Source organism: Penicillium alfredii (assembly GCF_028826965.1).
Source record: "Penicillium alfredii strain IBT 34128 chromosome Unknown utg000003l_segment0_segment0, whole genome shotgun sequence".
Lineage (NCBI taxonomy): Eukaryota > Fungi > Ascomycota > Eurotiomycetes > Eurotiales > Aspergillaceae > Penicillium > Penicillium alfredii.
In genome coordinates this window covers 110,084-122,124 of record NW_026622700.1, presented here as the reverse complement: position 1 = coordinate 122,124, position 12,041 = coordinate 110,084, and the positions used below count along the sequence as shown (strand labels likewise).

Here is a 12,041-nt window from a genome sequence, read left to right as displayed (position 1 = left end):
AGGTCCAAAGCTCTGGGAATTTAAGACAATCAACCGGGGACTTTCCACTGGAGTGGTGCGAAGTGCGGATAAGTGGGTTGGCGAGAGAAGGTATATAGTAGGCCGAGAAGAGCCAGGAGCCACCCCTTTGTTTAAAGTAGGGTCGACGCTCTGACTTCCCGAGAACGAATCTGTCCTTAGCGATGGAAGGCTCTTTCAATAGTAATATTAGTATTTCCTGCACAAGAGATCGGCCACTTCCTCGCACACACGCACCTCAGTCGAGGAGCCCTTCAGGCCACTCTGTCGCCGTCGAGGTGTCATTTCACTGGCCCCTGGTGTCCACGCCGAGAGAGAAGATCGGTCAATACTTGTAGTAGTGGCCGTTGCCGGTAGCAAGGGCTGGTTCTGGGTATTCCAATCACTTCTACATGTATCGCAGTTTGACGGGGGCTGGACATGCGTCGATCGCGAACGATCATAGGATGCAGTGATGCTTTCCGTCAAGGCTAGGTCCTTTGAATAGCCCTGGTGGGATGATATCCATTTGACGTGCGATTGAACTGGGTGGTATAGAGTAGCGTGCGCTGATCTTGTGGTTGCTGTCGATGGTAGTTGGGAAAAGGAGGTGGTGAGTGGCTGGAAGAATGAGAGTCTGGCTTCTTCGTGTATGCCCAAGGGCTAACTAGGAACCTACCTCATGGCCTAATGTGGACTCGATACTCGCGACCTGAGGACGCTCGCGCCATGACTTTGTTGAGGGAGTGCGAGCCGCATGGTAGGATTCAGTGAAGGAAGAGGTCGAGGATTGCTGCATGGCCTGAGGCCGAATAAACGTGGAATCCATAGAACGATCACCCATATAAAACCAGAACCAATCTAAATACAGTCGGACTGTCTTATTATGGGAAGAATCCCGCATCATATACCGGGTGACTTGGAAGGGGTATGAATTTCTATTTTTATCTCCGTTCATTCTAGCTGGCGACCTAGCAAATCCGGGTAAGGTCTCCCTATAGTCGACTGTCTAGTTGCTAACTATACGCAGCACCTTCCATAATCATCAAACTCTCCAGTGCTATAGGCGGCTATAGTCTATTGGTCGGGATCAATCACTGAATCCACCACTATATGAGATGGCGCTACTGTGACCATGCCTGGGAATTCTTCACTCCGAGGAACAGATATAAACCGCACATCTAGCCCCAATTTGGTTGAGTCTGCATACCCGAGGTAGGCTTAAGTGTGCTCCAATCGAATGGCACTCTCCGAGATGACTGTGATTATTCGCGATCTATAGAGGCCGCCCTAGTCTTGATAATTCTAGAAGGGGAATTTACGGATGAGAGGCGGATAGACACCGATGATCTGTGAGGCAGGTCCACTAATTTTACAGTAGCTAAACGACCGGGGTTGTCACTTGTTCGAGTCCTCGTTAGCTCGACACTTCAGTGCAACTGCCTCCGCCCACGCTTCGCGAGGGAAATGGTTTAAAATATCCCACCCCCCCCCTTCTTCCTGCTCCTCTCTATCCTCTTTCGACCTTCTCTGCACCGGCAAGCTTTACTGCGCCATGAATTCCCTACTCGTATCCCAAGAGGCCCCCCCTCACTGGTCAGCACGCCCGCCTATTGCGGAGTCCAATCGAAAGATACAGGAATACAGCAGAAATTCAAGGGCCACCGGACCGATAGGCGCGCCCCATCAAATCACCCACTACGATACTGGATATTTGGAGCAAGCGATGCCATATTCGATCAATCACCATTCGAGCCTGCCGGCGGTGGCAGCGCGGGATGATTACTCCTGGCAGCTCTCACCCAACCCAAACAAGCCGTGGCAATATAGCCTGACGAGTCGGTTACGCCCGGGCACTGTCCTCCAAGCTTATATCCACACACCTGGGGTAGGTAAATCCCATCATGGATCCGGGGTATATTGCTCAACCTGGTCGGTAGCATTTCCTTCAAGCCACGCAATCCACGTCATTTCAACCGTGGTGCGGGCCCGATATTCTCTGCCCGGGGGCCCAGGCGAGCGACTTCTTTCTCTACACAAAAGAGCGGCTAGGGCTTGCCCAGATCGGATGGCTGGAGCTCGACATCACTATGTACAGCTCTAGGGATCAACTAATGAAGCTGGCGTGGCACAAGAGGGCATTTTTGTGTGAATGGAATGAAGCGTTGCCCACGCACCAAAGTCTGGCTAGCATCCGAACTGAACTCTACGAGCCGGGCCTGCTCCCGGAATATCCGTTCATCCGGGTTATCGTCCGGGCTCGCAATGACCTCCACCGTGGACAAGATCACCAAAGGAATGAATAGGTCGTGCGGCGGTGAATTTGATGGTGTCGGATTAGTGGTCTCTCCGCTCCGCTCTGTGTGGTTTTTCAGGCCGCGAGTCACGGGTTTTGGTGCAGGGCTCGCATCCATTCATTATGTAGACTTAGCATCATCTTCTTACCAATGTTATGATGTCTGCTTTGTCCGAGTCGGTTTTTCTCTGCCTCAATCTCACTGTCTTACTGCCAGAGGTCTCTAGTACTCAATTCGCCTTTTTTGATATGGGACTCTTTTCTCTTTAGTATGGTGGCGAGGCACTAAGTGGCTGCGAAGCCTACTGCTTTCTCTTTCGTCGATCTACCTGCTGTTTCTCTCGCTCGCTACGGTCCGCAATTCTGCGAATAGTATCTCGTATCTCGTATATATAAAGGTCCTATTTTTGGAAGCTACCGACGCGATGTAGTAGTTTTTTCTAGGTTAAATCTGGTGTAGATATTTTACTAAATCGGTTTAGTTTTACGATAGCGAAGCGATATACCTACTGTAGTTCTTCAAAATATATTGGAACGTGCTATCCGCAGCGGTTCGCTTTAAAATCTGGTTCGCACACTGTTTACCTATACGAATTATAGACAGAATTTATAAAGAATTGAACTATCGAATCTAGTGAATAAGTACTCTCTCTTACGAATTATTCAATGATTTATTGGTTGAGGGACGAAAGGATGGACATTTACGACCGTAGAAGCGAGCATATAGTCGGCAACGAGGAACATCGAATTTACGCGCCAAAGCAGAGAAAGTTTTTTTTTTCGCGTTTACTAGCTTCGCAGGCATTAGTAATTCGCTTTTCGATATTTTTGTACGATTCAGACATGATAAATAGAGGCAAAAAGTAGATCGAAATAAAGGATGTGTGTTGAGACGAGAATGTATGTTGAGCGGTGGGTCTGCCTATAGGGGGAGGCTAATGATTTTTATTGTATTTGGAATGCGATAACAAAAAGAGAAGCCTGCTATATAATTACCTTTATAATAGTATCGAGCTGCTATACAAAGGTCAAAAATGGCTAGTTGGGGACGCCTACCTCGATTCATGTATACAGTACTGTATAAAAGAAAACAATTAATTACCTTTATGTTACTGTAGTACATGTATATATTCACCTGCCTTACAGTACGAGGGTAAATACTTACTATAACTCGATAAAAGCAAGGGGGGGGAACTGCTTGCCCACCCTAATCCTTTTTAGATTTTCTACTATCCATACTTAATAAATATCAAAAGTGTGACAGTAGAATTTAGACCTATGTAACTATTAACTATCTAATAGAGGTAAGCGGTAGCTAAAGCGGTGAAATAATATATCGGCTGAGTAATGGATTTTAGCAGAGGTTGGCCACTATCTACTATCGCAGCTGGAGGGCTCTGCGCATTGCATCATAGTCCGGCTTATCCGAGAATGACAACGAAAATGCGAGCCGAAAGAATTCTCGCAGCCCCGGAGGCAATGGCCACAGAAGGAAAAAATTTGGATTGCTGGACGCCACGCGTTTCATTTGGTAGGTCACGTGGAACATCTCCTGGGTCGTCCGAGCCCGAACGTCCTGCCATGGTAGAGAGCCATAACAGGAGAGCCAGGCAAGCATGTATCCTAACGACTGCATATCGTCCCGGCGCGAAAGACTCAGGGCCCTGTGGCGATCCAAACTCGCAAAGCAGGATGTCCCCCCTCTGTCGAAGAGGGGCACTTGTGGATAATGGTGTAGGGATTCTGGGTCACGATAAAAAGATGCTAAGCCATAGTCAAGGAGATAGAGCCAGCCATTGCCCTTGGCCCCAATCACCACATTCGCCGGCCCGATGTCTCCGTGAACCAGTGATTTGCTGTGCAAAGACTCCAGGACCGAAACCAAATCATATCCTACCTTCAGAACTCCTCGGTGGGAAAAGATCCGGCGCGCCTCGAAGATTCTGCTTAGACGAATGCCTTGATATTCTATCACCAGAGGGTTCCGTCGATAATACTCGGCGGTGTGCTGGAGAGGGGTAATCTTCTGGTTTACCCCCTGGACCTGGTACATGGCCTGCCTTCTGAAGATAGATTCCCGATGTTCTTGATGAAGCACAGGCAGGAGATCTTCTCCCGTCCGCGTATTCAGCCCTGCCTACATTAGATCCATCTTTACCTCGGTGAGCATCGGGCCTTCTCTCCTACCACTCAGAATCGTGCCGCGGGTGTCGTCCGCATCGTAGACTTCCTTCATGTAGAGCTTCACTAGTCGAGGAGTGAGTAAGGGTCCCCCGGGGTATACCTCAGCCTTTCACTTACCTCCCGTGCCAGAGGGCCGTTGACTGTATAATAGATGCGGAAAGCGGGCCACAGCCGTAGCAGGAAATGATAGGAATTGAAGTGACGGCCGTGAATGGGGTTAAAACCCTCTTATATATAGGCCGTTAGCAATAATACTCGGGAAAGGCGGTAGTGAAAGAAAAGCACACACACACACACACCTACTACACAATAATCCCCACTTACTACCCTTTTCTTGAATCCACCCCACGTAAGTCTGTTTGACGACTGAGATGCCTGATGCGCGACGGTGGTACCGAATTGGCTCCCATGGATTCGACAGTTCTAAACTTAGAAAAGCGTTTATACAGCTTAAAGAAAATTATGCTGACAATGATACAAGGTCGCTGTAGAACGAGTCTAGTAATGAAGCTAAGTGCCTATAAGTATTGGGTCTGAGGTTGATCCGTGAAAGACGAATAATATCATAATCCAAGAAAAATATAAGAAAACGAAGGGAAGCAAGTCTAAAATGGTTCCGTCATAGTGAGCAATGACTATATACCTGAGAGCATACGGAAATACCCATATATCCGCTTCTTTATGCTTTATCTCCTCTCGGTGGGATTGATTCTTCATTCCTGTCTTCTTTTATATACTAATCGGTAGAAAGAAACTTCCTGTTACTAGGAGGTAAATACAAACTATTTACATGTTGATCTACAATTGAGGGTACTGCCTCCTGCTCCCCGATCCTAAGCTCGAGCTGAGGGGTACATAATGTAGTAGGGGTGTTTAGGAAAACCTGATTTGTAGGTCTGGGTGTTTTGGGAATATCCAAGAGTTTATTGGCACACAGGTGATGCAAAAAGCCGCAGTAACAACAGATCAGTCTACAGGCCATTGCTGAAGTAAATATGGTAGACAAAAACATAAGCCATACCCCAACTATGTCACTACCAATGGGATTACTATATCTTATTGGGTAGCCTATCATAAACAACCTGGTCTTGGTACGAGCCTTGCGATCATGGCAAGAGATAGAGCAGGAAGAAATGGGTGGGAATAAAATAATAAATTAAATAATAAATTAAAATAGGAATTAAAGTAGGAATTAAAAATTGGGAGGAAAAATTGGGGGGGACGGGAAAAGGGAAAAAAAGAAGTGGGAAAGAGTGAGGGGGAAGTCTTACGGAATGCCAACTCGATATCTATTCATATCACCCACCGGGAACCCAGAGCCTAGTCGAGAGGTTAGCGACCGAGGTCTATAATTAGCCGCCTCCGGGGTCGCTATATAGCCTCTCTTCCCTCAAGCCTCTTGATATCAAAATGCTAGCAAATCAGGCTCACCATGCGATCCTGGAAATGTGCCGTGTCCGTAGTCATGAGTCTGCTCAGTGCCCCGGGAGTCATCGGGGCAACCGAGCCGGAGCGACTGGTGCCCCTGGCCAGGGGTGGCTCTTTGGAGTTCATTCCCGTCAGGCCGATCGCTACTACAAAATACGCGGCAAGTTTTAATCTCTCCGAATCCTCTAAACCAGTCTCACTAGGGGATCTCGAAGTTCCGTCCTGCCCGCCGGGCCAGCGGCCCGCTCTTCGGTTGACCTTTAACGCGACGATTCCTTCGGGAACAGGGGCCCTCACACTACACCCGAGCAATGGCCAATCGGATCTGAACTACCTTCTAGACATCCAAACATCCACCAAGTTGAACACCCGGGGTGTTAAAGATCAGAACACCATTTCCGCGTATTGTAATGATTACAACGATACCTTGCCCGCGCAGTCATCTGATCCGCCCTCCGATTCATCCAGTATGCCCCCCCCTCAACTGTGATAACATGGACAGCGCGCTAACAAACTCGAGCCCCTCTAGTGTCGTCGACCCTCGGCCAACCTTCCCCTACCCTGCCATCACTGAGCACAGGTGCGTCCGTTTCCTCCACGGAGCAAGCGATAACATCATCTTCTAGTCAGACCCCTACCTCTTCCTCCCGTCGCGCTTGCCCGTCGAGCCCGGCCATGCAGCCCTCGCAGACGATGCAAACGCCTTCGTCTGGTTTGCCGAGAGGCACTGGAAGCCGTACTATAAGTGAGACAGGCAAAGCAACCAATACCTTGGTTTTAACATTATGCACATGTACATGCTCGGGCTGAACCCCATCTTCATTCTGGTGGACTTGGCCTTTGTTATTCTTTGGGGGTAGAAAATAATAATGTCAATACTGTGGTCGTGCCCTCGAATGGCCCCACACCTTACAGACGCCGCCCCCACCTCCCCCCTGTGCCTTCTGGTTTCTTTGTCTATTATTTAAAAATTCACCATTGGTCAATTTTCATAGCGTCAGAGTATTCGCCGAGGTGGTCCCGCTTTCTAGTCAGGAAACAGTGATCCCTTTCGGGTCCAAACCGCTGTTGTATTTCAAGCGACGTCTCAACCATGCTAAGGAAATGGTATCTAACCCTGGTTTATTTATTTCGGTTCTTTCAATCAACCCAATTCGACCAACTCAGTAATTTAGAAGTTGGAGTATATCTTTATAAGAAGCCGAGGTAGTCGATGGTCCCTTAGTACCAGGCGGAGCGTTTTTACATATATACTGTATCTATGGTGGGACATGGTGTTTCACTAGCTCAAGTAGGTTCTCCTATCGAGCAAGGTTTAGAGGTCGGTCTATCTGTCTATTCAACTGTATAACTATTGATGGGTGATTATTGCCAGATGCAGCTCATAGTGACTAACGAAGCACTTTATTTGTATTGCACACAAGGCCACTTTCCAAGGCTGTACTTGTATATAATCTGGCGACTTATTAGCCATGTAACGATGCTTTTTCCTTGATAATTTCTTTCGCTTTTTATTTTCATATTAGATTTTCTATCTATTTTATTTATTGTCTTCGAGATGGCTGAGTGTGTGCGTCTTGATCCAGCAGCCATCCTGTATATATGTATATATATAAATCCAGCAACAGCGAAATATATACCGGAGGTTAAGCGGTCATATAATTGCCTAGTACTAATATTTGCTGAATGGTATTCCGTGTTGTAAACCAAAGCATTATTCAATTTTTCGGGTGATATATAACGAAACCCTGACTATTGATTGTACATACTCATTGTATGGAAGGGAGACATAGCTGACGTTAAAAATAGAAACACCAGAACGACAGGAAAAGGGCAAAAGAAATATTCGATGAAATAGCAATTGGAAAAAATGGCCAGGGAAAAAAAACTCCAAAAAAAGGATATAAATACTCAGGCTAATTTCTATTAATATAACTTCCTATAGCTCTCTCGTAACAGAGGTTATTTCAATCGCTAGGCACCCACAACTATAGAGCCATCGTTCACTATAAGCCTCACATATTTTCAAAATCCTTGGTCGTATCTCTTCGAGTCTCCTCAAGCCATGCATCGCTCCTCAGCAAATGAATCCGAAGAGGTCTCTTACAGCAAGTGCACTCGACGTTGCTCTAGATGCCATAGACAACATCACCACTCTAGGAGAAAACCCGCAACCACGATTGTATACAACAATTACATCAATGTGGATGCCGAGGGGCTTGATTCCCTGATTAGTCGCCTAGAGGCGGTTCGGTTTCATGGGCCGCCTTCCTATGTCGCGGAGCTGCCAACCGAACCGGACCGTGCTCCACACCCCCGTGATAGCCTATCATATGGCCGTGCCCCAAAAGTGAATCGATATACGAAGCCAACTTGGATTAATAGAGATCGGCGTAGCGCTTAGGTCAAAGTGGTTATATATATAACGGAATGATTCATGTATACTCGGGACTCTGTGTACCCCTACTTTTCTTATGATCTCTTGGAGGGGTTTCCCTGTATACCTTTGCTTTTGGTCTTTCCAATTTTTGTTCATTGTTCCTGACAATTTTTCCTGGCTATTTTTTTTGGGTTATATAAAGTAGGACCTGGCTCGGTCCACTAGGACTTATACATCAGAAATTCCATTTTCTTCGTTAGGTTTATCATCACCTCTTATAGGTTTCAATGCCATCGGCATTGCTAAAATAAGTGGGATTCTATAGATCAGGCATCATTTATAATTCAACATAATGATAAATATACGATACCATAGTTTGGGAATAATGGAATTAGAGCTAAAAAGCAATAAAAACAAAACATTCTTGGGTATTAGTAGGTATACCTCAAGACTTTGGCTATTGGCTCACCGGAACGCTTATGTAACTACAAAGAAAAAGAAATTAGAGGGAAGCCAAAGGGAGAAGGGGAGGGGAAGACAGAGGGGGGAAGAGTAGGGTGAGTGCGAATCAGTGGGAAAAAAAGAAAACAAGTAGAAGAGGGGAAAAAGAATTTACCTCAGTCTCTATTCCCTCTATTTCTTCCCTTATCCTTCTTTTCATCTGACCTGCACGCATTTCCTTTCTATTATTTTATTATTTTGTCTTTAATTTAGAATAAGTAAAGAAAGCAAAAATATGTTTAAAAGAATGATAAAAAGGAAAAAATGAGAAATTAAAAATAATAAAATAATAAAATAATAAAATAATAAAATAATAAAATAATAAAATAATAAAATAATAAAATAATAAAATAATAACATAATAACATAATAAAATAATAACATAATAAAATAATAACATAATGTCATCACGCTTGGACCAGGCCGTTCAGAGAGTTTGACATTTCTTTTAGAAGATCAGCGGAAGATAAGAGTAAATCAATACAATAAATTACTGTCCACAGTGTATTCTACGAATGGCAATATAAGAAGCGCCAACCTCTCCTCGGAAACCATGTCTCTGAAGCTCCAAAATACTTTATCAGTAACTGAACTATTTTCTCGTGAACCAGCAACCGCCGTCAAAGCATACCTAGGAATGGCTAGCACCCCCCTAAGGGCGGCTCCGCGTCCGGATTCTCACCAATCCCCAGGTCCTGAAGCCAGGTCTCCCATCAAAAAGGTACGTACCTATTCGGTATCGAGTTTGTCTTCCACTTACAATAAGAAAATCTAGACACGCCAACAACGAGGTCCCACCACAAAGGACTTGGACAAGGAAATTAGTGACCTTCGAACCATGTTTCAAGAGTCCAACCATTATAATTCGAGCTCTGTGGCCCGATATGAGAAACAGATGGAAGCCTTTGTCTCTAAATTCGAGACGACCATGCCGGGCTGCCATCAGGAAATATTATCCCGCTTATCCTCGCTCGAGGAAATATCATCCCGCTTATCCTCGCTCGAGGAAATACTATCCCGGATACTCGCACACCAACAACAGGCCCCACAGCAGCGTGGACAGCGTAAACCGTCGCTAGCACAGGGCCAACCTCGGTACCACCCGATCATTCCTTCCTCGATATATACCCCGAGGATGTGTGCGTTCCCCTCCCACCTCAAAGTCGGTGAGGGGAAAGATAGGCTAACACTCCAAATAGCAAGGGCTATTGATTTAGCCCAAGCTCAATTGCACTTCTCCAAGGCAGATAGGATAGTCTCGCCAATCTCCCCCGCAGTAAGTCAGGAGAACCAGCACCCTGGCCAAATCAACAACCACGGAGATGTCCCGCGGACCGCTCAGTGAAAGGTCTGACTTGATGGAGACATCGGGGGGGGAATAGGGGGAATTCCGGGAAGACGCCGTGGTCGCGGCCGGTGAGAATCGGATAGCAATGTCTTTATTCCACGCGATTATGCTCTAGCATATACATGTGCGTCACTTCACGTATCCCCGGGAAGGGTGAAGGTGTCTAATTAATTTGTTTCTGTGTTTTTGTTCTATAGTCATGTATAGCTAGTTCCACTTCGACGGAAGACGAAATCAAGGCTTGACTTTATCAGAGCGGACCTTCGCTGAGGCGATCTGGGTATTTTTGCCAGAGGCCCGTTCGCCCTAGCGCTTGAAGACCAATCTAGTAACTGCGGCGAGAAACAATCAATCCACGGACCCCATCGATAGTTTGAGGAGTGACCACGAAAGTCGGGTTTGAGGAACGCGTGCCCAAATCTTATGGACGAAAGAGAGCCCGTCAACACGAACGAAGGGCCTTAGCATCGCTGGACTCACCCAAGGAGCCATCAGGACCAGGATGGAAGAGTGGCGTGGGACGCAGGGGCTGGATAACCCTCTCGGACGATCCAATGGGGCAATCGATTCAAGGGCGCTTAATACCATGCCCCAATTGGATATAGACGGGTGGGAAGAAGGGGGTGGGGGGTACGCCCTGTGGAATAGGAACTACAACAAAAGAGTACAACCCCAAGGTAAAAGATTCATTGGCCATACATGATAGAATAGCGTGATTCATTCGGATACGATTACGCTAATTAGATCATAAAAATGCTCCTGTTTGGTTAAATTGTATCGTCTCCCTCTCTCTTGCTGGGGTCAACGCTTATATTGACCATGTTACAGGTTTTGTAAAGATCGTGGTGGAGTACCCCTGGCTGTGGAAGGGAGAGGGGAAGGGAGGGGGCGGCTTTAATAGGGATTCACGAGGACGTCCACCTGGACTGGGACTCGGGGACTTTCGCCTGGGAAGTTCAACGAAAGGATGACCGAGGTGGGTGGGGCTGGTACCGGAGTCGATGGCTGGTGACCGGGTTTGGGCGCTGGGTTATCAACGGGAACCAAGATGGGCGGGGGGGCAGAGTCCGGAATCTGCGTAATGGCCTCGGATGGTGAAGTGCCTTTCGGAGGAGGGTAAATGTAGGATTCACGCCTGCGGCAGGGGTCAGCCCCGCTAGTATGGGTCCCGGGGGTCGCGGAATCAGCGACCGAGTCCGGCCGTGTTGGTGTAGGGTGATGATCCGGATCAGCAGTGCCGTGCTTGTGGCCTTTTCTCCCCTTAAACCTTCGACCGTGTTTACAGGCCTTGGTCTTTTCTTCCCAGCGTTGCCAGGTCGGGATCCATTGGTCAACCTCGGCCATCAACTGTAAGGTCCAGTGGTTTGTTGGATCGATAGTGCGCCCGAGGTTCGGAACCTGTTGACCCCATTGCTCAAAGCGTCCTGGGCACTGTAGGCGCCGTTGGGTGATCGCTTTAATTCGACGCCGCGTGGGTTCCCACCGGTAGGGACGGCCAAGGGCGCGTGCGAGGTCCGCCGCCACCATTTTGTACCAGGCAACTAGGGTACAAGAGACCCCAAAGTGAGAGGCGTGGCGATTACAGATCCTGAAGAGCAAGGTCTCGTCCTCGATGGTGAGCGGCTTCGCTCGGTCTGGCCAATTATTGGGATTAGGATCGATGCGGTTCGGGCTGGGGGTATCGGCAGGCATTGGAGCGCTCTGGTGATCATCCCAACCTTGATTCCAGTGTCCATTATCAGCTCTCCCAGAGCTTCATCGCCACCGGTAACTCGAGGGGCTCACAAGGACACTTACCGGTCGGACTTTGATCATTCATCGACAGTTCATCGCTGTTCGAGGTGGTCGATATTGTAGTTGATTCTGGGCTCCCCGGTGCTGACTTGGTAGCCTGCAATTCTTGTGTT

General features: G+C 47.4%; 5 protein-coding genes across 5 annotated transcripts; 3 read left to right on the top strand and 2 right to left on the bottom strand.

The window, feature by feature from the left end:
* Positions 1-1,901: 1,901 nt before the first annotated feature.
* Positions 1,902-2,303, top strand: NUU61_001611 (uncharacterized protein; the record flags this gene model as incomplete). Its single annotated transcript, XM_056652193.1, has 2 exons — positions 1,902-1,929; positions 1,951-2,303. 2 exons carry the CDS (start codon positions 1,902-1,904, stop codon positions 2,301-2,303), a joined length of 381 nt encoding a protein of 126 aa, XP_056515122.1.
* Positions 2,304-3,671: 1,368 nt separating this feature from the next.
* NUU61_001610 (uncharacterized protein) lies at positions 3,672-4,346 on the bottom strand (the record flags this gene model as incomplete). Its single annotated transcript, XM_056652192.1, has 1 exon — positions 3,672-4,346. The coding sequence occupies one exon, from the start codon at positions 4,344-4,346 to the stop codon at positions 3,672-3,674; it is 675 nt and encodes a 224-aa protein (XP_056515121.1).
* Positions 4,347-5,909: 1,563 nt separating this feature from the next.
* NUU61_001609 (uncharacterized protein) lies at positions 5,910-6,654 on the top strand (the record flags this gene model as incomplete). The annotated part of the gene is made up of 2 exons (XM_056652191.1): positions 5,910-6,372; positions 6,536-6,654. 2 exons carry the CDS (start codon positions 5,910-5,912, stop codon positions 6,652-6,654), a joined length of 582 nt encoding a protein of 193 aa, XP_056515120.1.
* Positions 6,655-9,624: 2,970 nt separating this feature from the next.
* Positions 9,625-10,131, top strand: NUU61_001608 (uncharacterized protein; the record flags this gene model as incomplete). Its single annotated transcript, XM_056652190.1, has 1 exon — positions 9,625-10,131. One exon carries the CDS (start codon positions 9,625-9,627, stop codon positions 10,129-10,131), a length of 507 nt encoding a protein of 168 aa, XP_056515119.1.
* Positions 10,132-11,028: 897 nt separating this feature from the next.
* On the bottom strand, positions 11,029-11,826 carry NUU61_001607 (uncharacterized protein; the record flags this gene model as incomplete). The annotated part of the gene is made up of 1 exon (XM_056652189.1): positions 11,029-11,826. One exon carries the CDS (start codon positions 11,824-11,826, stop codon positions 11,029-11,031), a length of 798 nt encoding a protein of 265 aa, XP_056515118.1.
* Between the last annotated feature and the right edge of the window lie 215 nt (positions 11,827-12,041).